At 39.4% G+C, this 24187-nt stretch overlaps 3 protein-coding genes across 5 annotated transcripts in view; 1 reads left to right on the top strand and 2 right to left on the bottom strand.

The window, feature by feature from the left end:
- pmm2 (phosphomannomutase 2) overlaps nt 1-12330 on the bottom strand; it is a 32433-nt gene extending 20103 nt beyond the window's left edge. The window contains exons 1-5 of the mRNA XM_059979442.1: nt 12188-12330; nt 11822-11933; nt 4864-4940; nt 3695-3786; nt 2601-2700 (exon numbers count right to left, since the gene is read on the bottom strand). Coding sequence (XP_059835425.1) covers nt 2601-2700; nt 3695-3786; nt 4864-4940; nt 11822-11933; nt 12188-12268 — 462 coding nt within the window. The 5' untranslated portion in view covers nt 12269-12330. The remainder of the gene's footprint in view (nt 1-2600; nt 2701-3694; nt 3787-4863; nt 4941-11821; nt 11934-12187) is intronic.
- A 119-nt stretch (nt 12331-12449) lies between these two features.
- tmem186 (transmembrane protein 186) lies at nt 12450-15328 on the top strand. Of its 3 annotated transcripts, XM_059979441.1 has the most exons (3): nt 12450-12685; nt 13474-13615; nt 14310-15328. In XM_059979441.1, the coding sequence occupies exon 3, from the start codon at nt 14328-14330 to the stop codon at nt 15048-15050; it is 723 nt and encodes a 240-aa protein (XP_059835424.1). In that variant the 5' UTR covers nt 12450-12685; nt 13474-13615; nt 14310-14327; the 3' UTR covers nt 15051-15328. The 3 variants fall into 3 exon arrangements, with proteins under 3 accessions (XP_059835424.1, XP_059835422.1, XP_059835423.1); XM_059979439.1 differs by lacking the exon at nt 13474-13615 and having other exon boundaries at nt 12453-12685; XM_059979440.1 differs by lacking the exon at nt 13474-13615 and having other exon boundaries at nt 12462-12546.
- Nucleotides 15329-17638: 2310 nt separating this feature from the next.
- abat (4-aminobutyrate aminotransferase) overlaps nt 17639-24187 on the bottom strand; it is a 184017-nt gene continuing 177468 nt past the window's right edge. The window contains exons 13-16 of the mRNA XM_059979437.1: nt 23273-23440; nt 21833-21979; nt 20011-20122; nt 17639-18501 (exon numbers count right to left, since the gene is read on the bottom strand). Of these exons, the coding sequence (XP_059835420.1) occupies nt 18380-18501; nt 20011-20122; nt 21833-21979; nt 23273-23440 (549 nt within the window). The 3' untranslated portion in view covers nt 17639-18379. The remainder of the gene's footprint in view (nt 18502-20010; nt 20123-21832; nt 21980-23272; nt 23441-24187) is intronic.

Consider the following 24187-nt stretch of genomic DNA (forward strand, 5'->3'; position numbering starts at 1 on the left):
CTATATACTTTGACAATCTTCTACACTATCCACAATGTTACTAATCTTCATATTGTCTGCAAGCTTACTCACCCACCTATCCATGTTTTCATGCAATTTCATAAACAGCCGAGGTCCCGGTGGAACATCAGTATTCATGGACCTTCAGCCAAAGTAAATCCCATTGATCAATGCCCTGCCTTCTACCAGCAAGCCAATTCTGAATCCATACAGCCAAGTCACCATAGTTCCCATGCATCTCCTTTGGGGAGATCAGAGAATTTTGATTATGAGATATTAAGGGAACTTAAACTTAAGGGACAATAATTGGGATTTATACTTTGCTTTACAAGAAAAATCAACTAAAACAATATATATTTCCAGTTTTTTAAAAAAATAACTAAATTATTTTAACCATCTCTACAAAAACACTAGAAATCAGAATCAAATTTAATATCATTGGCAAATATCACAAAATTTGTTGCTTTGCGGCAACACTACATTGCAATAAATGAAGACTATAAAGTAGAGTAAGAAATAAATTTATAAATTAGAATATAAAAGTTAAATAAGTAGTGCAAAAAGGGATAACAAAGAAAACATATGAACAGAATAAACCAGAATGAAGAACAGTGACAGTAAATGTTTTTTTGTACAACATTAAAAGTGTTCAGGATAAATTTTATTCCTTGTGTAAAAGGAGCAAATTACAAGTTCCTAAGTCACATATTACAAAGACTGAAGAGTTGATCAAAACACACCGTAAATAGAAACAATAGTTTAGCCTGTAATTATTCCATAATTCAAAGCCAATGGCAGGAATGTCATCAGTTATATGAAATGCCTGAAGCACAGTGACTGCAGATGCTAAAATCTGGAGTAAAAGAACAAACTTTTAGGGGAACCTAAGAAAAGGATAATCAGCATTTCAGGTGCCAACTGACAGTTCATTTATTGCTACACATAAAATGCAAGTACCTGTTAAAAAATGGATATGCGATTAACACTTCGCAGAACAGTAACAAATTATTTGAAAATGAAATGAAACACATATGTAACATCATGGTTAAGAACAACTTTTATTGTATCTCTATTGCTATGCTGTGAGGTATTTTATTTTAGCAGTTTTTCTGCAAACACAGTGTGTTTTGTTAAGCTTCACAGACTAGTGTTTTGGCTTTGGCTGAGATAAGAGGTGTTTGCTTAGCTTAGCCTAGGAATATTGTATCAGCCATTTGGGTTTGTCTGGCGTCAGTGGGATGCCATGGAACATTCGAGAGTGCTGGACAGGATTAGATTTTTGAAGGACAGTAGTCTGGTTTTAGGTCTTTTATTGGGAAGTGCTGGAAGACAAAGATGGTGTACAGCAAAGCAGAAGGGAAGATGCTCGCAGAATGTCACTTAAATGGTAAGACCCCATGTAGGAAGTGCTTTGTGCAGATGAATGGTTCCAAGGAGGAACTGCCAATACTTCTAAAGTTAGCCAGTTCATTTGAAATGGTTTTCCAGGGAAGTTCGAACTGTGGCCAGTATCTCTCACACAATGTGTGTGAGAGTACTCATGCACTGAGTAATGAAAGCGAAGCACCAACTACTCCAGAAACGAGCTCCAATGGTTATGTGCATATTTAGACTAGTTTAACTGTAATGGGCCCTTTTTCTATTATGTTTGTTGAAGTTGAAATGCTGGTAAATATACTTCCACTTTAATTCGATGCTGGTGTAAGATCAATTATTTCCTAATGAATGATAACTGCTTGGGGCAGCATTTACACAACAATCACCATACTTTCCGTTCCCTCATCGGAACATTCTAACTTTCCTGTTTGGTTGAACCGAATCATACCAATCCTAGATGTGTTTTGCTTATTGAAGGTGGCCATCACACTGTTACCCAGACGATGCTTAGTCTCATGGCTGTTAGCCAAAGTTAGCTAATGAACCTGGTTTATTACGAGCCACGGTGAGAAGGTCACATATATACTTATGAATATGAAATGCTTATATCAATGTCAAACACCTCATTCACTGACAAATTTGCATAAAAGTAGTAAATGTTCTGCTTATCTACTATTTTAGGCTTTGCCAAGAAAAGGTTAGGGGTTGGTGATGGCATCTTACTTAGGGCACCCTTGGTCTGAGTGAAGAATGAAAGAGGCCAGCCAGAGCAACATCAAGTGATCCAGCATCCTTCCATCCTGGAGATAAAGGGCATAGCTCATTCTTTGGAACTTGCTGCATCTGAGATCTTAAATGGTGCAACCTCTGTTCCCAAGATACCATATGGAGAATTATTGTTGCCAACTAGATGAAGTATAGGGAGAGAATTTATTTTTCCTTAACCTATTTAACGCAAAACAGGCATTTCTTATTAGTGTTGCATACATTAGCACCATTTTTCATCTTTTGACTGAAGTAACTATAGCAGAGGTCCAAACCTTGCTTCATGTTACTGGTCCACAACATTAAGAAAAAAGATTGGGAACGCCTGCTCTATTGTGATTTCAACACTACCTCAGCCTGCAATTGCTTTCAAATTATTTTTACTTGTGAAGATTAAATTCAATGACTATTTCCTACATCAGTTTGTCCAAGAGTTGAATATTTTGAAATGAACTTACTTTATCAAGTTCAAAGAATTCAATCCGTTCTTCTTGGCTGCAGCTTCTACCAATCGGACTGATGTTCAGCATTCCATTACGGAATTCAATAAAGGTGCCTCTGTGAAAAAAATGTAGTTTTATATATAGCCACTAATCTTCATTAATGTTTAGACAGTGGTAAATTTAGGCTGCTTTGAATAGAAAAATAAATTACATTGATTAATGACTCATTGGATTCTTTAGCACTGAGTTTTAAACATGATCCACTCAGGAAATACATCCTCAAATACAATTTTGCTATCTTTGGGGACGTATTTAGTTTTAATTGTCCAGACCTATTGAATCAAAAAGATTGAATTCAAAGAAATCAAAATCATATTAAGTAATTAAAGATACAAACAGAATTAACACTCATTGTTGTTCAGTCATTTAGTCGAGTCCGACTTTTTGTGACCTCATGGATCACAGAATATTCATGGCAAGATATGGAAGTAGATTGCCAGGCCTTCGTTCCGCACAGACGTTGCTGCTGCCCAGGTTGGGACCCAGCTGGGTGTGAATTTAGGACCATCTGCCTTGAAGTCCGGTGCTGATACCACTACACCACCAACCAGCCCTAATATTCATGAGCTGGTGGTGTAGCTGAATTTAAATTCAGGATATATTTTACAAGAAAGTAATTCAGGTTTCGAAAGTATAGTAAAGCATTCAAATCTCAAGGGCAGGAATTACAGACAACTACTCTTATCACATGCTATCCGACACAATAGACAACCTTCAAGATAAGTGGATGGTCATTTAAAACTGAGGTATATATGAATTCTCCCTCGGAGTTCTCTATTCTTGAGGGTTGAGAGGCCAGATCATTAGAGGAAGATACTTTGGTAAGATTGTGAATAGAAAATTATGCGTAACTGCCACAGAAGAGGTGTTGAGGCCTGGACTGATCTGCCATGATCACTTTGAAAGGCTGGGCAAGCAGCCTTCTCCTGCTAAATTCCCTTGTGCGCAATATGGTGGAGGAGTACAAAGTTCAGACTTTGGAGCAGTGGAGCAGGTGTGACTTGTACTAAAAATGAGTGGTTTAATTGCAAAAATTCTTTTCCTTTTACCTTTTTCTTGGCAACTTAATCTTGGCCATATAATTCAAGGAATAGTTGATCAAGTTCTGAAGTATTTCCTCACCAATATGGTTCTGGATGTTCTTAAACAGAGAGATAAAAGAAATTACTCATTAAAATCACCTGCCTGCCAGTTAAGTTTTATATCATGTAGAATAACGATGGCAGTCAGAAGTCTAAAATCCATTACAGAACAGAATGAACTGTGCAAACAATGATAACAATTAGAAGTTGCCACATTCAATGATTTAAAGTTCTCAAGATGTTAACGTAATTTAAGCAGGAAAATTGATAATGACTTTTAAAAAAAGGAGTGAACCTCTTCCACTGATTGTTCTTCAGCCATCCTTAATGGTGACGTGGCCCAGCAAATGAGTGATAGAGGCAAGGCCTCCTCTCATTAGCTGTTTAACAGTCAGGCACCATTCATGACTATTTTGTAGGTCAGCAGATGTTCAATCTGATCCACTGCTGGTCAGGATAATTCTGTCTACTGCACGCTATTTAGCAGGTGTATTATCCTACATTGCAGCTTCATTAGGGTGGTACCTTATTTTTGGTATGCCTGGTGTTGGTCTCAGCTACCCTTCTCCACTCCTCCTCTGAACAGAACAAATCCACTAACTTGACAACTGATGAGGTAGGGATATTAGTTTACAGATTTTGCTGGTGTACCTTTTCTCCTGCAAATTTGTTACACCTTATAGATACCAGACTTTGTGGTCCAGTCTACTTTGAGCCTATCTGATTTTGTACAATTGTAGTGTCATACTATACTATGGAGAATGTCCTACAGGTTTTATAAGGTAACAACTTTTACCAACCCTGCAAAGGAAAGTTATATTTACAACAGGTTGGTTAATGAAAATGAGGCAAAGTAGGCTTAACCATCATGTTGGCAGAAGCAGTTTAAAAGCAAAGTTCTTTAGGATTTGGTCAGCCTAGTACACACAAATAGGTGCTGCAGATGGTCATTCATGTGCTTGCTTAAAATTTCCAGTTATGTTATGCTACCACAGGTACACCCAAGCTGCTAGCTCATTACTCACTTTAATGAGGCTTGAGTTAGACTAGATGGAGAATATATGCTGCTGATAACAAAATATTTATTTCACCTTTTAACTCATTCAGGCAACTATCACCTTTGGTTAAAAACTTACCTGGACAGCCAGAAGTTTGCCAGCTTTATATGCAACTAACCCATTTTCAGCAAACACATAATCAGCTTTTGAAAAAACTGGAAAACAAAATGGCAGACATTAAAATCCAGAATAATTAGAAGGCTCATGTCCTTCAGGACATACTGCAACTTTTCTTACGTACAGTCCATTAATCTGGTTTACTTATTTATTGCTTTACATCTGATTGACAAATCAAAGCCATTAGATAGTCAACAATATTGCAGTAAAACTCACATAATCTGCTAACTGACTATTTGGACAGGGGTGAAGGATTAGTGATGATTCCTCGTGTCTAGGTCCAGGTTCTCAATCACTTGCCTCTCTTCCTGTGCTAATTTTAAAGTTACCCGCTTCACTGGGAGTATAACAAGTATATACAGTATAACAAGAAAAATGTTAATTAAATTGCAACAGGCTGGAGAATTTGCAAACATGCCAGATATCCAGAAACTTAATCTATCTTAAAACACAAACATTAGATTGAACCATTTTGTTGTATATAGAAATATCCTCCATCAAAGCTGACAGGTCTGAACTACACCTGCTCCATTTTGCACACTGCAGCCCTCACTCTCCTATCACAAAACAATGCAGAACTCCCCTGTTCTCATTCCCCCAGCCCCTCAGCCTCCACATTTGATGTACCATGCATTGTCTCTATTTTCTACCTTCAATGTGAAACAGTTTGCCCTCCCGACCCCTTCTCAGCATTCCTAAGGGACTACAGTGCAATGTTTACTTTCAACCCCTCCAATGTTCACTCCTCTCCTCCTGGAGCTTTCCCAGACAATTTCAGAAGAAACTTCTTATCCTCTTCTCTTCCAGGGACTGAAACACTCACTTCCAGCTGAAGCAGTCATTCAACGGTACCTCTCTAGTTTAGTACACTCTTTCTCCGTTACAATGGAGAAATCAAATGCAAATTGGTTACCACTTTGCATAATGAGGGTGTTATGATCCCAGCCCCCTCCTTTGTGAGAATCGCAAGAGCACCCGTTGGGGGGGGGGGGGGGGTCAGTAGACCCAGAAAGTGAGAGAGAGAGAGAGAAATGTGCCAAATTGTACGTCCCACCCGGGATACAGAATAAGATGCCAGCGACTATTGTCTCATGGAGACCACGTGAAAAGCCCTCGGGCAAGGTGGGCTGGTTGAGAGAGAGATTGCATCATCCCAACCTGATTGACACCTGCGACCCCGTGAGGAAGTATAAAGGAGAGTCTAAGGGGGACAGCCCCTCAGACGCACCCAGAAGACACGAGAGAGTGTCCCGCAGCAGCGGGAAGCCATTCTGAAGGAAGCCAAGTGCGTTAGATTCCGGGATTGGAATTTGTGGATGGAATCACAGAAAACCGCTTTTAACTAACATCGGGGAGAGGGAACCAACGCTCCCCCGATTTCACGATAGATTCATCAAGACTCGGCAAGTTCTTTCTCTTCTCCCCCCAATCTCTCTCTCTTGGTCGCCCCACGTGAAACCCAGCGATTTTTGACTTTCAGAGTGACTTTTATATTTCCAACGGACAATCTATTAACCCCTAGACACCAGCAGAGCTCACTTCTTAATGATGATTATTACTATACCCGCGCTTTAGATTGAAAGTTGACGATGTGCACTATCTGAATGTATGTATTAACCCTACTTTTGTGTCCCTTTATAAATAAAACGTTTGAAAATAGTGACATCAGACTTCAACGGACCTCTCTATCTTTGCTGGTAAGTTATCCAGTTACGGGATTCATAACAAGGGTGTCTATCATTTTAATTATCTATCCCACTGTAACTTCTTAAGTTGTTCCAATGGAGCTTACAGCACATCAAGAAACATTATCTTATCTTCTAACTTGGCATATTTCAAAGGGTTTAAACAATTTCAAACTACCAGTCTTTCCAGTTTGTGTCAGAACTAGTTTTGATGAAATAGCAGCAACTTGAAATTTTAACTGTCTTTCCATGGGTGCTCCCTAATACGCTGGGCAATTTCTATGTTTTTTTTTGCATTTGAAAAGTTTTAGTGTATTTTACTATTCAGGCATTGTTTTTAAACCCCCCCCCCCCTTCCTTTCAACTCCTGCTTTCACTTTTTGTGTAATGGTTAGTGCAACACTATTATATCTCAGGGTGCACCAGAGTTCAGAGTTCAATCCCAGTGCCAATCTATCTGTAAGGAGTCTCTGTATGTCCTCCCCATGGAATGCATGGATTTTCTCCAGGTGCTCTGGTATCCTCCCGCAGTCCAAAGGTGTACTGGGTAGGTTAGTTGGTCATTGTAAATTGTCCCGTGATTATGCTGGAGTTGTGGGTTGCTGGGGCAGCAAGGCTGAAAGGACCGGAAGGGCCTATGCAGCACTGTATCGCTAAACACAAACGTAAACATCAGACTGATAATCTGGTTAATAAAACTTCATCACACTAAGCCAGCACTGCCACCGAGAGAGCTAGGGTGCCTAAGACTTTTGCACATAACTGTATTTGTCAACGTAGAGAAGAGAGCAAGTTTGTAAATCTGGCAGGAGCAGAGGATGTTGGGAAATGTGTGTGGGGGGGGGGGGGGGGAGGTGGCAGAGGAGTGCCGGGGCGGGCGCAAACACACCCAGCCCTGAGACACCAGACAAGGTTGTTTGATTTCCAAACAATTGGGTTATTGATCATTACAGAATATCTTTCCAGTGCTTCCCACTCCCTCCCCTCAATCTACTCTCAGTCCCCAATAGAGACCATATCAGAATCAGATTTATCACTCAAATATGTCATAAAATTTGAATTTTTTGCGTCAGCAGTACCGTGCAATACATAAAATTACTACATTACTATGCAAAAGTCTTAGATATACATACACACACACACACACACATATATATTTTGCTATTAATGAGAAAGAGCTGAAAAGATAAAACAACAAAGACAAGGCATCGAAGAACTGTTAATATACAGACACTTGTTAGTATTGGAGGGGATTGATAGGAATGTAGGGAGAATAATTTGGGATTAGTGTAGGATTAGTATATTAAAAGAGTATTTGAACCAGCATTCAAACAGACCCTTTGGCCCACAGAGTCCATGCTGACCAAACACCCAATTTGCAGTAACTCCACTTTATTCTCTTCAAATTCATATTTACCCCCTCCTCCATCTTACCACTCACCTGAGATACCGGGATTAATTTACAGTGGCCAATTAACAAACAGCATGTCTGAGGGAAGGAACGAGAGCACACCCGGAGGAAATCCACGCAGACATGCAAACCCTAAACAGGTAGCACCCCAAGGTTAGGATTAAATCCAGGTCTCTGGAATTGTGAGGCAACAACTCGACAAACTGCACCACTGGGATCAGCACATCAGACCACGTTACTCACTTACGCAATACAAGGCCTCTGTGGAAGGTGCGCCGTTTCACTTTAGGCATTAAGGTCATTTTTTAGGACTACCTACAGACAACCTAAATTTGTAAATACACATTTGTTTATGCAATGGTTCATAAAAAATGTTTACATTTTCACTACTAGTTGATCTGGTAAAACAGGTAACTGAATAAGACAACAATAGTATAAACAGGGGAGTCACAAAACCAGAAAGAGGTTCTTCGGTCCATCTAGTCCATGCTGAAAACATTTAAACCGCCTCCTCCATCGACCTGCGCAGGGACTATGGCCCTCCACACCCCTACCATCCATGTTCCTATCCAAACATCTCGTAAAAATTGAAATCGAGCGCAAATGCACCACTTGTGCTGGCAGCTTGTTCCACACTCCCACAACGTTCTGAGTGAAGAAGTTTCCCCTCATGTTCCCTTTTCACCTTTACCCATGACCTCTGGTTGTAGTTCCACACAACCTCAGTGGAAAAAGCCTGATTGCATTTACCCTATTTATACCCCTTACAATTTTGTATATTGCTATCAAATCCCCTCTCAATCTTCTACATTTTAAGGCATACACTTCTAACCTATTCAATCCCTCCTTGGGTCCTCCAGACCCAGCAACATCCTTGGAAAATTTTCTCTGTACTTAAATGGGACTGCTCGATTAAAAGGCAAACTACTGAATAAATAAATATGACTAAAGTTTTGATAATGGGTCATGTCTCCTCGCATTACTCATTAGCTGCATGATCTCTAAACGGAGGGCTATGTGGGAAGGAAGGGTTGGACAGATTTTAGAGTCGGTGTGTACATTCCCCCCAGGGCTAATGCTAAGGAGGCGCTCTGTGAACTATATGGGGCTATTAGCGAACTACAGAATGTACACCCTGATGGACTGATTACTGTCGCCGGAGATTTTAACCACATGAACCTTAAGTCAGTGCTCCCCAGATTCAACGTGGACTTTGCAATGAGAGAGGGGAGAACACGTTGGACCTTGTTCACACAAACATCCCCGACGCGTACCAGGCAGAGCCCCGCCCCCACCTCAGATACTCAGACCACATCTCTGCTATGCTAATCCCAGCATACAGACCACTCGCCAGGCGCTCCAGACCAGTTCAGAAGCAGGTGAAAACCTGGCCAGCAGGAGCCATCCCTGCTCTTCAAGACTGCTTAGACGACACTGACTGGCACATGTTCAGAGAGGCTGCAACCGATGGCAACTCTACCAATTTAGCGGAGTACATGGCATTAGTGACTAGCTACATCAGCATGTGCATTGATGACATCACTGTGTCAAAGACCATCACTACACGTGCTAACCAGAAGCCATGGATGACCGCAGAGGTGCATGCGCTGCTGCGGACCCATGACTCCACCTTCAGAGCAGGTGACATGGCAGCCCTAACAACAACGAGGGCCATACTGTCCCAGGACATCAAAGGGGCAAAGGACGCACACGCCCAGTGAATCCACAGCCACTTCAAGGACAGCAGCACATGTGGAAGGGCATTCAGGACATCACCAACTACAGGACAACATCACCTGACTGTGCGGGAGATGCCTCCCTCCAAGATACGCTGAACAAATTCTACGCTCGTTTTGAGGCGGAAAATGACGTGGCGGTGAGGAAGTCCACCCCTCCTCCAAATGACTAGGTGCTGTGTCTCACTGTGGCTGATGTGAGGAGAGCCCTGTGCAGGGTCAATCCATGGAAGGTTGCTAAACCAGACAATATTCCTGGCAGAGTGCTCAGAGGATGTGCAGACCAGCTAGCAGATGTTCTCACTGACATCTTCAACATCTCCCTGAGCAGCACCATCATTCCAACAAGCTCCAAGGCCACCACCATTGTCCCCGTGCCGAAGAAGTCTTCAGTGTCCTGCCTCAATGACTACTGTCCCGTTGCACTCACATCTATCATCATGAAGTGTCTCGAGAGGCTCGTCATGAGGCATATCAAGACCCTGCTGCCCCCCTCACTGGGCCCCCTGCAGTTCAAGTACCATCCCAACCGTTCAACAAACGACACGACTACCATCACCCTCCACCTGGACAAAAAAGACACGTACGTTCAAATGCTGTTCATAGACTTTAGTTCAGCATTCAACACAATCATCCCTCAGAAACTGATTGGAAAGCTGAGTCTACTGGGCCTGAACACCTCCCTCTGCAACTGGATACTAGACTTCCTGACCTCAGTAGGTCCAGAGCGGAAGCAGCATCAACACCATCACACTGAGCACGGAGGCCCCCCAGAGCTGCGTGCTCAGTCCACTGCTGTTCACGCTGCTGACCCATGACTGTGCTGCAACACACAGCTCGAACCACATCAAGTTCGCTGATGATACGACCGTGGTGGGTCTCATCAGCAAGAACGACGAGTCAGCATACAGAGAGGAGGTGCAGCGGCTAATGGTGCAGAGCGAACAACCTGATTCTGAATGTGAACAAAAGAGCTGGTTGTTGACTTCAGGAGGGCACGGAGCGACCACTCTCCGCTGAACAGCAACGGCTCCGTGGTAGAGATCGTTAAGAGCACCAAATTTCTTGATGTTCACCTGGCGGTGGATCTCACCTGCTCCCTCAACACCAGCTCCATAGCAAAGAAAGCCCAGCAGCGTTTCTACTTTCTGTGAAAGCCGAGAAAAGTCCATCTCCCACTCCCCATCCTCATCACATTCTACAGGGGTTGTATTGAGAGCATCCTGAGCAGCTGCATCACTGCCTGGTTCAGAAATTGCACCATCTCAGATCACAAGACCAGATAGTGAGATAGCAGATAGTGAGGTTAGCTGAGAAGATCATCAGGGTCTCTCTTCCTGCCATTACACACATGCTGCATCCGCAAAGCAAAGCAAACAGCATTACGAAGGACCACATGCACCCCTCCTGCCATTTGGAAAAAGGCACCGAAGCATTCTGGCTCTCACGACCAGACTACGTAAGTTTCTTCCCCCAAGCCATCAGACTCCTCAATATCCAGAGACCGGACTGACACCAACTTACTGTCCTCTACTCTGCCTATTTTCTTGTTTATTATTTATTGAAATGCCTGCACTGTTTTGTGCACTTTATGCAGTCCTGGATAGGTCAGTAGTCTAGTGTAGTTTTTGTGTTGTTTTACGTAGTTCAGTGTAGTTTTTGTACTGTTTCATGTAGTCCTGAAAAACGTTTTCTCGTTTTTACTGTGTACTGTACCAGCAGTTACGGTCGAAATGACAATAAAAAGTGACTTGACTTGAAATGATCGGCACAACAACGTGGGCAGAAGGGCCAGTTACTGTGTTGCACTGTTCTGTCCTCTATGATGTGGGAAATGCCACGTCCTTACTATTGATTGGTTACCCTCTCCGCGTATAACATACGTTGGTTCAAACATCCCTGAGCTGCGAAATCTCTTTCAAACCAAATTCTGGCCACGTTTCACGTACTAACAACTTGCTATTATTCAGCGAACCGTCTTTATTCTACGAAGCAACTCGAACAAACTAGTCCAGCGACAATGTCCAAAACTCGGCTGTCAGGGTACGTTATAGGTCGCAGTCAACTGGGTAAAGTGAATGACTCACCCTCCTCTCCGAGTTGCTCTTTAACTTTGCCGACATCAGAACCGCTCACAACTCCAACTTTCACTTTTTTTCTTAAACGCTGCATAAATTCATCCATTGGCTGACTGATTTTCTAGGGGGAAATACAAATCGGTGGATGATGCACAAATAATATGCACTTGGATACACCATTTTTTTAAGATCTGAATCGTCATGCGGGTAATTCAAACCAAAGTTTCCGATAAATAGACATATTTATCCATGGTACTATTAAAAGGCAGGCACTTTAGACCCGGAGACACTTGTTTCAATGAACCTAGCCTCCGCCGCCAACCATCCGGTCCCTGACGCTAAAGGCTGCGCTCTCTCTGTCGCGCCGACCCCCACCTGCCGGGCTTCGGTGAGAGTCCCGTCCACATCAAACAAGCACAGGACATCGCCGGTCTCCCCACTGTCAGTCTCTGCCATGTTGACCCGCCTTCCGTATCTACCGGAGCGGACCGCGCATGCGTCAGACGCGCTGAGTCCTGGGAGAACTGGATTGGCTCGGATTGTCCTGAGATGCCGGGTCGACTACAATTCCCAGAATCCAGGGCGCCGAGACGCCCGCGGCGAGTTCTGGAGTCTTGTGCGCAGACGCACGATCTGACTTCCGGGAGATGCCATTGAACGGTGGCGAGTTACACGGTGGTTCCCAGCTTGGCGGCGGCGGGTCAGCGTTATAAAGGAACTCGCTTTAAGTAATGGTAATCTTTCTTTTGCATCCATTTGAGTGGTTTGCAATCAGCACAGCTGCGCACAAGGTATCGGTGGCGGATGGCTGTTGGAGGCCTGGTGAACCGGTTGCCCCTGGGCGACCTTTACAGAGTTCTTCTCCCGAGCAGGGTGAGTGTTCTCCTGCTTGCCGATTGGCATTCTGCCGTGCTTCTTGGTGTACATGATCTGGAGCTGAGTTGTTTCATTCAGACTAAGCGACAGCCCCGATCTTAGAGCTCTGCTACTTGCCTTGTGCGAATATTACCAATTACCAAGGTTTTATCAGTCGGTCAAAAGTTTAAGTTGGGTAAAGCATCGTTTTTATTTGAAAAGAAGAAGTGCATTATAATGCTACCTACTTTGAATGTCGGATGAAAAAAGATGGTTCATATAATTCAACACAAAAAAAGTAAATAATCAGTACGTCTAGGGGAGGAGAAGTTCTTAAGTCCCAATTCTCTCACATATTTTGAAATATGAAATTATGATAATATTAGAAAATTATTGAGAATAACATTAAATGAGGCATAATTCAATGCAATAATGGAGGGTTGGTTGTCAATTATGATTTGGAACGAAAGATTGTAAAACAGAACTATCTAGCACAGAGTAGTCTTCAAATAGGAAATGGTTCTGTTATGTTTTAGGTATGTTTTGATCGGGGGGAAATAAATTTTGGGGGGGGGGGGAAGCTGGAATTCCCTAGATAATGAAAGACATTGAGAGAAAAATAAATTGTAAAGGAAAGGATGACAGATCTCAATTTGATGCCAGGAGACAATTAGACTAAATTGAGATGGTAAGAGCGAAAGAGTGGTACAAAAGTGGATAAGGGGATTAGGGACAAGGAAAATCATACACAAAAGCAAAGGGCAAAGCAGCAATACAAATGTATTTTTGAACCTATCTGCACCAAGGATGAACAGGAAGAGATGTCTGAGTTGGTGGAGTAGCTAAAAATTGGTATGGTATGACCCAAGATCCTGATGTGTGTGTGTACAAAAATCAAGATGGCTGAACTGATGCTGAAAGTGATTAAAATGCATATGCACTTTGCAGGTAAGAGAAGAGGCTTATAAAGGTAAATAATTTTTTTTTAGTCTCCTTAGAACACTGTTTTATTTAAATCAATTTCCTGTGACCGTAGTATAGGAAGGATGTGAAGATGACACTGAGCGTGCAGGAAGGTCTTGTAGAATAGTCCCAGGGATGAGGGACTTAAGTTATACTAATAAACTGAAGGATCTGGGATTTATTTTCCTTGGGAGAAGATGGGTAGTGATTTTCTATACATGTTGAATATTGTTAAGGGTCTGAATGACATGGGTAGTGAGAAACAATTATGATTAGCAGAACAGCAAAGTATAGGATTAAAATGATCGGCATGGTTAACATGAAGGAAAGCATTACTTCTGGCAAGTAATCTTAACTGCTACTCTATCCTTGAAAAAACATCAAAAGCAGGTCCAATCATGACTTTTAAAATAAATTGCAGTTGTAAAGTGAGAAAAGTGTAAGGATCAACAAGGTTGCTCTTGCTGACACCACAGCGGGCTAAACAGCATCCTTCTGTGCAATAACAGTTTCATTATTTTTGTTTTAAAGTTTGTTTAATTATGTAAAAGGTTTTATTAGCTTTATATCTAGATACAATTTATTAAAACTACAATTCTTTGATATTTATTGCTCAAATAGCAGTTTGATTTCTATCCGATAAGCCTTCATTTTACAAATTATTTTTCATTTCGTTTAGGTGACAGTTTTTAAGAACATGTCCAACTTTTATCGAAGAATGCATCAATCAAGAGCTTTGTTAGCTGTGTGCGCTTCAGCTCCCCCAAAATATGCAGTTTTCAATCATTTCAAGTTCTGTGTCAGAATACATCGTCAACAGATGACAAAGTTGAACTTTGGTTCAAGCAAAGGGCAGAATATTGCAGGAGGACTGATTCAGTGTCGGGCTATGTCTATTGATGGCCAAGAATACCAGACTCGACCAAAGAATACAATTTCAGATCATGAACATTTCACATTGGTATACAAGTTTCAAGGAATACGATTCTTGAGAACTATTTCTAGGTTGAAAATACTTCAGACTGGCTTAACTATGGCTCTTTTACCTACAGTTTATTACTTTTACTCCCTGGATCTGGTTCAGTATTCTCTAGTTAGTTATATCACTGTGTTATTGGGTTTAGCCTTAGTTATGCTTTATTCTATGAGTTACTATCTAAGACGTTTCATAGGGATGTTGTATTTGAATGAATCAGGAACCACACTGATGGTTTCACATCTGACTTTTTGGGGAAGAAGGAATAACTTTTATGTCCCAGTTAAAGACATCATGCCTCTTGCTGATACAGGTGATTCAACAAATGAAACTATTCTGCAGTTCAGAAGGTATGATAGCACAGAAGTTTTGTACCTCACAATTAGGTTTGGTCAGGTAGTTGATAAACAAAAATTCTTGCAGGTATTTGGTGGAGTTAACTGAATAAAGAAAATTCTAGACATGAGATTCTGCAGATTCTAGAAATCCAGAGCGACACCCCCCGCCCCTCCCCCTGAGGAACTCAGCAGGCCAGGCAGTCTCTGTGGAGAGGAAGAAAGACTCAACATTTCGGGCTGAGGGTCTCGGCTTGAAACATCGACTCTTTATTCCTCTCTGTAGATGCTGCCTGGCCTGCTGATAAAGAATTCTAGGTTTGCTTCCTATGTAATGATTTGTATATTTGATACATTTTGATGCTTAAGTAAAGTCAACTGTGGAGACATGGTTTTTCGTTTTACTTTTGACTTGAGATCACAAAATTCTAGGTGCTTTAAACAAAAGATTGAACACAGATTCAAAGAAATACTACACTGGCAACCAACATATCATGGGTGATAACTCCAATCTTTCTTGATCTATATTCCTTAATTTCACTCAAATCCAAAAGACTATATGTAGTTTCAATAATATAATTATTGAAAAATATTAGCATCAGGACAAGAAAGTACAGTTTTGGACAATTTGCTGAATTAGCAGGAGTACTTAAAAATTCTACTTTTACTATTTCTTGCGAAGTGAACATATGCTACTTTGGCATAAGTTTTATTTTATCTGACTGTGATCTGAGCTTACTTGTGTTCATGGGAGCAGCTTAGTTTTCTAGAGTATCGTCCTTCCAAGGCACTTCATCGCATGATCAAGAAAAACTTGAAATCAAACAATGTTGAGTGATAATAAATTGGATTACCTTAAACTTAGTGGTATAGGTATTAAAGGCCACTATAAATTAGGAGAGAAAGGAGGGAAGGTGATCTGGCAAAATAATTCTATATTTCAGTGTGGAGACATTGAGTGATAATGGTGTAGGGATTATAATGAGGGAAATACAAGAGTCAGAAATGGAGGAACATTGAGAACTTCAAAGATTATAGAGATGGAGCAAGGCATGGGCATGGACAGATTTCAAGTCTGGTAAGAATATTAAGTTCAATATGTCAGACTGGGAGTCAATGTGATTCAACATCCGTGTGTGTGATGGACAGATGTCTGTGGGTACAAGTTAGAATATTTGCCGGAGAGTTTGGATTAACTCACACTTACAAAACATGGAAGATGGGAGACTAGGCAGGTAAATATTGGAATCATTAAGTCTAGAATCAACAAACCCATTAGAGATGGCTTCAATAGCAGATTAACTCAGATAGAATTGATACGTGCAGAATTGGTGTTAGAAGCTCATAGGCTAATTTTAGATCATAGTTGTGAAGGATGTAGTTTAGAATCATATATTGGCAGATGAGAGAAATGGAGTTGGTGGCTTTGGAATGGTTTTCAAATGAAACTGCTGCATAGCTAGTCTCAATGTCTAGGTATGATTACAGAAACAATGGAGGTATAGGTTTCGATCTTGAATAATCTTAGATTATGGAATAGTCCCAGAGATTGGAAAATAACAACACAATTCCTGCTGTTTAGGAAAAGAGAGGAGGGGCATAATAACAGTAGTCTGATATCAGAGGTAAATGGTATTTGGAAAACTCAGAGTAGGCAATATCCCTGTTGTACGAGAATTAATGGATCTGTAAGACACAGATTGAGTTTATTTGAGATGGAAGGTGTAATCAATATAAGGATTTGTGCCTGGCCCTTGATTAACTTAGATAAAGGAATAGTAGTACTGTAAATCTCAAAAAGCAGATGATACAAAGTTATGTGGAAAATTAAGTTATTTTGGCTATGCAAAGGGACAAGAAGGGCCCACAGCAGATGAAGTACTGTTTGTAGGAAGAGTGGAGAAGTAGAATACTTTTTAATAAGGTGGGTGTTTAATAAATATTAGTATTCAGAAATATTTGTGTGTCTTTGCAAATGAATCACTGAAAGTTAACATGCAGGAAGTGCATGTTGAAAATTAATAATGCTAAAATTATACCTTGTTAAAACTAGGTATTGACTGAAATGTGACAGTGAAAAATGGCATCATGGAGACAAATCAGCACTGTCATGATTGCAGGAATTACACACGCAGCACAATCAATTTTACAGGCAAGTATCCCATGGCTGCTTGTTGGCGTCGTGCACATAGTACGTAGGCATGTGGACTCTTACCCCAAATGGCTTTGATAAAGTGTGTTTTCTTTCTTGACTAATTTGTACAATAAATTCAGCCAATAGGCTAACATTCAGAGTTGTTAAATCAGATTGAGGATTTGTAAACAAACTGAAGCATTTCTGAAATTTACTGAATCCTTCCCAGTCCTATCATCTTGAACAGATACTTTTGTAGATGAATCAATATCTGCTAATTTTAGTCACAGAGTCCTAAATCCTAATGAGAGGTCTTAAGTGCCTTTCTGAATTTGCACAGAAACAACTAATAGCAGTATTCAACAATCTTCATGTCCCACCTTTGGTGGACCCGTGACCCATAAAAACTGTATTACCCAATGATTAATACTCAACTGTCAGACTATCAAAGTACTTATTTAATGCAACATAGTTTATCATGATGTGACCTTAAAAGTGTAACTATCTAAACAAAAGTTGCACCTAGTACACTTTGTGAATACACTGTTAGTTGACACAAGAAACTCATTCTATTTTTCACTTTAATGAACCTCTGCATGAAGATACACAGCAGCAATAAATGTACTCTATTAATTTAATTAAAACAGGTACAATCATAGATTGTCTTTTTCAATAATATATAACATTTGATGAATCTTAAGTTTTATTTGAAGATATAAATGCAATGATGAATAAATCTGTATCACAAATTCCATATGTGGTTAACTGACTAGGATTAAGACATATCTCACTGAAGCAACTAGAAGGTTTTTCGACAGTATGTGCATGAAATTTGCAGTTAAATAGAAATTATTGTTACATAATCCACTATAAATCCACAAGTTAGCATGTGTTACATTTTAGAACAGATCACAATTACTTATGGTTCATTATGAATACTATTGACATCTTTCATGTGATACAAAATATCAATAAAAATTACAAAAACATGAACGGGCTTAAGTATGAAACTGATGGTACATAGATGGTTTACTGTTCAATTCACACAATTACAACCAAGACATCTGATAATGGAAAATCAACACTTTGAAACATTAGCTGCGTTTTTATGCAAATGGGAGAGAGTGGTAAATGTTACACAAATTACACTTTTTCAGAGGTCAAACTATTAATTGGTAAAGATTTTTAAAATACTGGTGGAAATGGCAAACAAATGCTGAGTAAGTAGTTATAGAATTTGTAAGACTGATCATTAGCAATCCACTGAATTGTGGGTTAAAGACCCTTCTGTACTGTCTGTTGCTTCAGTTATGACTGCCCAGAATATCACTGAAAACATTAAGGAAGAGATGCACGTGATGTGGCCTGAACACTAAAGCAGGGCGGAAACGAATAGACTTCTCTCCACAGCCGCCGAGTACAATACCTAATGGAAGAAGAATCAACGGTTAAATATATAGAATAACAGTTATTTACCAAGTGCTTATTTGTTTAGAATTGCCTATTTACGTAAGCAAAGTGCCATTTTGTGGTATTTTTGTTTTTCTGTTCCGATCTACTGAGGGTGTTAATACTCATTAGGCACCCAGTGTTGGTGGTTATACTGTTTTCACTGATCGTGGTTGTGCATTCTATATCAGAGTTACAATGTGGCTGATCCAGCTTGGAGCTGGAAAAATTGCTTTACATTTTCAGTTTACATTAGGACGACTCAGCCATTACATATTATCATCTACCCTGAGACTTTATTTATATTGAGGTGTTTTTACAGTTTTAATATGATTATTGTTTTATTTTCATAGAACAGCACTGAGAAGACCCTTATGCCCATAATGTTGTGCTAAACTTGCAACCTACTCCATGTCCAATCTAATACTTCCCTCCCGTGTAGCCCTAATTTTTTTCTTTCATCCATGTGCCTATCTTAAGAGTTTCTTAAATGTCTCTTACCTCCACGCCTGACTGCATTCCACACATCCACCACTTGCTGTGTAATAAAAAAACTACCACAAACATCCCCACCTATACTTTCCTCCAACTACCATAAAATTATGTGCATTAGCTGTCCAATCTCAACGTATACGCCTCATGATCTTATCAGGTCACCTCTCATCTTCCTTTGTTCCAAAGAGAAAAGCCCCAGCTGAGCTCACTCAAACTTTCCTTACAAGACATGCTCTTTAATCCAGGCAACATGCTGGTAAATCTCCTCTGTACCCTCTCTAAAATTTCCCCATCCTTCCTGTAATGAACTGACTGGAACTGAATACATGCTGTAATATCTTTAGGGGATGTGTACATTAACCAGAAATAGAAGTAAAAAAAAGCCTAATATTTTGAAGGATTGGCATTTATGTAGTATATTTAACAATCAGAGAATGTGATGGGAAGTGTGCTTTGGACAATTAAAACATTTTATAGCCAACACAATGAATTAAAAGTACATTCAGTGTTGTAACAAGAACTTGTAGGAACATCCCAGAGCAACCCTTCATAAATGGCAAAGGCCTATTATTGACCAGAGCATTGGAAATATCTGTATTGTTCTTTGAAGGAACAATTTAATATCTCATTCAAAAGTGCCTTAGTTTAATTTTGCGTTTATACATCTCAGAGCAGCATCAAAATGAAATGAGAATTTTGTGCTCAAGGTCTTGCAACAACACAGCTCAGCACTTCCCAATGATAAGCTCTAAAGTCTTTTACATTTTTTACCTCTTCTGCATTAGAAAAAAAATAATACAAGACTTTTACTTACCTATGATTCTACAGTCTAACTGTGGATTCATTTACAACTTCAAACTACATAACTGTTCTGCTGCAATTTGCGAAACCCAGCCTCAGTTTCAATCTCAGGGCAAAACCGATAAGATAATAATACTAAAACATAAGCAATTGAATAAAATAAATTAGTTTTTGTATCTACACCCCTTACCTTTATTTCTCATTTTCAAAACAAGTTGATTCCGTATTGTTTCATTGGGTGCATCAATGGAGCAGAATGTCCCTTTGCCCCTGGCTCTACTCAGGATGTGTGGATAGAGGATCTGAGCACAAACACAATATTGAAATCTATTGCCAATATGTTCAAGTGAATTCAAAAGGTAACTAGAGATTATAAATAATGGGAATAATATTACATTTCACAAATGCAAAAACAATCATTAAAATGTTTTTCGTATTTATATAAAGGAAAGATTTTCATTTACTTGCTTTAACATCCCTTTCAGCATGTTAAATGAGTAAGGAATGGAATGCCAATATGAAGACAGCAAGCCCCTGTCCCCACCGACAATGATGTGATAATGATTGGATGACTAAAACCAGAGGTCCAGGATTTAGGATCAGGGATAAAATGTTTTGAGAGGATCTAAAGAATAATTTTCTTTCATCCTCAGCTGATTGGAATCTGTAAGGGTTGGTGGATACAAGTACTCACAAGAACTTACAAGAATTTACAAGAACTGTAAATAAGCACTTGTTTTGCCAAGGCGTAGTAAAATATGAACTGACTGTTGGTAAATGGGATTAGTATAGCTGAGTCATGATTGCCCCCATGGACAATCTTTGTGCCATCTAATCCATTTTTGCATGCTTAATTTTCAGGACACCAGAGATATTCTTCCTGCTATTATAAAGTGTCCATGAATAGGAGTTGAAAATTAATCAACTTTACAGTCAACACCAGGTCATTAAAAAAAAAGCTTGAATTGACCATTAAATATACCTACATGAGTTACTTAATGCAAATAATTTCTTTTAAATTTAAAGTTCATTTTCTCCTAGGGTTCACATTTTCTGTTTTTCATCTCTACCTGTCATGATGTAAGGAAGTTATATTTCTATTGTCATTCACTAACTTGGAACATCCATTATACGGTATGACAATGAAGTACTTTGAAATATTGGAACATTAATGCTATTGCAATCTCAGGAATGAAACAAGTCTTATGCATAGTAATATGTTGAATGATACAATTTGTCACACATTTATCTCATGACCAATATCTGAAAAATAGATGGTCTGATCATTTTCACAACATTGTGGAACTTGGTAAGATTATTTACTGCATTTCTTACAATAAAATAGTGACTACTTCATTCAAAGTACTTAATTCGCTGGGAAGTGATTTGGCGCACTTGGGTGTTAAAAGGTACTGATTAAATGGAAATCTTTGTTTTATTACTACTGGCTAATGGATAAATATTGTTCAGAAAACAAACACCCTTTTTCTGAATAATTTATTTAAGTGGGCATAAGGAATATTAATTTTGTCTCATCAGACAAGCAGGCCTCCAACAGTGAGTTATCCCAAATAAATGGCTACTTCGATTAACCGATTGACCTGAATCCACTGTAGTAAAATACTAATACAGGTCTTCATAACAATTGGTTCTAATGTGTCCCAGGGATTTTACATTCTTAGTGTAACTGGCTTCAGTAGCCCAGCAAACACAGCAATAGTTTTGTAGATATAAATTGGCTATAGTTCTTCAGTCCTCATATCTCACATCACGTAATGTAATGTGGCACATTACATTAGTGTTCCCATGAATCACTTCAACCCATTTCTCGCAATTACATTTTTAATTGATGCAATAGAACTTAATTTAAAAAGTTCTCTAAAAAGATCAAGTGAATAATATACAGCAAATGCTCCTAAACATTACAAAATGGTGCAAATAGAATGAAGAGGACAAGCAAGTAATTATTTTACATTTCTTTACTCTAGGTTGAAATAGACTACAGTTATTACCTGTAAGTCCTTAAGACCCTTTAGTAGGATCTTGCCACTTTCATTCACATTGTCCAAGAGCTTTTCTGTCCGAATGACATTAAGTACTTCAGCAAACATAAGATTTTTTGAAGGGTCTCCTAGCCATGTATTGAAAATCCTGTAGGGCTGTAACAAATCACAGTGCATCCAATTAGAGTAGTTACATTTTTTACTTTTAAGTCCAGAAATACTGATGCAACATTTGTATTTTGAATTTAAATAGAAAAAAAGAACGACCAACTTCATTAAAAAGTAATAGATCATTTTAAAATAAAAGGACAGAGGATTAGATCATTTTCATTATAGATGTTTATTTTGCAATTCTTGGTGCAAAATGCCACAATCTTTCCAACAGCTCATTCCGTGCGAACATTGCTGGTATTATAATGAGTGTGATGTAGGACCTCACTCCACTCTAAGTTTTATAGGAAAGAAACTGGTCTTTGAATCTGAATTCTTACACTGTTCTTCCAATTGCGGCATTGAGTGCTACCATTTTTAGGGAGTAATAACTTGAAGCAGCAGTTGAATCTCTATGGTCTTTTAGGTAATCGAAGAAATGAAGAACATTATTGCTTATTCTAGTTTGAATCTAAATTTCATCACCATGGGATATCTTGCAATGATCTCGGGATCAATGTCTGTCTGTCTGTATAACTTTAGATACTGTAAATAAAGCAGACAAAAGCTTTTCTAACAGTGTTCTAAGTTCCTGACTGTCAACATCTCTGAAGGTCTATCCTGGGCCCAATATAGAGACGCAATTACAAAAGAAGCACAACAGCGGCATTATTTTATTATGAGTTTGAAAACACTTGGTATGTTATCAAAGACTCTTGCAAATTTCTATAGATGTACTGTGGAGAGCATTCTAACTGGTTGCATCATTCAGCATGGAGGGGCATCGCCACAGGATTGGAAAAAGTCTTAAACTCATCAAGCTCCCCAGCAACCAGGACACCGTTAAAGACGATGCCTGAAAAGGGCAGCTTCCATAATTAAAGAGCCCCCATTCAGGGCATGCCCTCTTCTCATTGCTACCATCAAGAAGGAGGTAAAGGAGCCTGAAAACACATACATAATGTTTCAGGAATAGCTTTTTCCCTCCGCTTTCAGATTTCTGAATGGACATGGAACCCATGAGCAATAACTCATTATTTCTGCTCTACTTATTTAATGTATGTATGTATTTATGGTCATTTAAAGATTTAAAAAAATTATGTATTGCACAGCAACAAATTTCAGGACATATGCCAGTGATATTAAACCTGATTCTGATTTTACTGTGCAAACACAATTTTTTCAAGTAATACTTTGCAATCATTGTTGAGGTGTTGAGAGAATACGATACAGTACTTTTAACATTTTCACCAATTGAATGTATGACTATAAAACTTGTATTTTAGCACAAACACTCACCATATCAGGCCTTAGTTCATCCTTGTAGAAGTAGCCTCCAGACAACAATTTCTTACTGAAGGTGACAACGTCTGCCGGATCATCCAGTCCCCAGTGCTCGTGGGCCCAAAACTTGCCAGTGCCACCTCCCCCTGTCTGTACTTCATCACACAAGAATGCGCACCCATGCTGAGTTAGCAATTTCAGATGGACAAGGGAAGGTAGAACAGGGACAAAAAAGCGAGAATTTCATACATTTGAAGCAATGATAAACACAATGTGAGAAAGGGTGTAATTAAGCTGATCTGCACCTTGCAGGGATTAAGCAACAGAAACACAAAATGGGAGACGGTAGGGTGAAATAAATGCATCATCAGTATAAGTAACAAATCCTATCATCTAACCATTACAGGCAAAGGGGGAAGGGAACAAACCCTTGCGCATGCAAACAGGATTTCACATTTTCTATTTTTTCTGGTGCACTGAAAATATCAAAAATAAACAAGTGTAACTTCCGTAAGTCTTTTAAATAAAGTTCCTCTTTCTTTAAGAGTAAGTTCCTTGTTTCCCAAGGAAACAACCAGATACTTGAATGAGAAATAAGCAAGTTTACTTTCTATGTGTGATTTATAACTCTACAATAAGCAACTAAAACCGCAATATATGTCAGCCAGATTGTAGTATGTTTCTCTCTTCAAACATTAACATCCACTAACAGTATAGGCAATAAACCAAGGCCTGGGTGGAAATACTTTGGTACTTGTGGGCCCCATATTTTCAAAATAACGCAGACGTCACAATAAAATAGCTACTACACTAACAACTGGCATAAAGCATAACCCACCCAATATTTTAGATTTACTTTGAAAGATTGTTGTATTTTATTCAGCTTGTATATTTATTTAGAGAACAGCTTGGTAATAGGGCCTTCAGACC

The sequence above is a fragment of the Hypanus sabinus genome, chromosome 9, assembly GCF_030144855.1.
Source record: "Hypanus sabinus isolate sHypSab1 chromosome 9, sHypSab1.hap1, whole genome shotgun sequence".
Taxonomy (NCBI): Eukaryota; Metazoa; Chordata; class Chondrichthyes; order Myliobatiformes; family Dasyatidae; genus Hypanus; species Hypanus sabinus.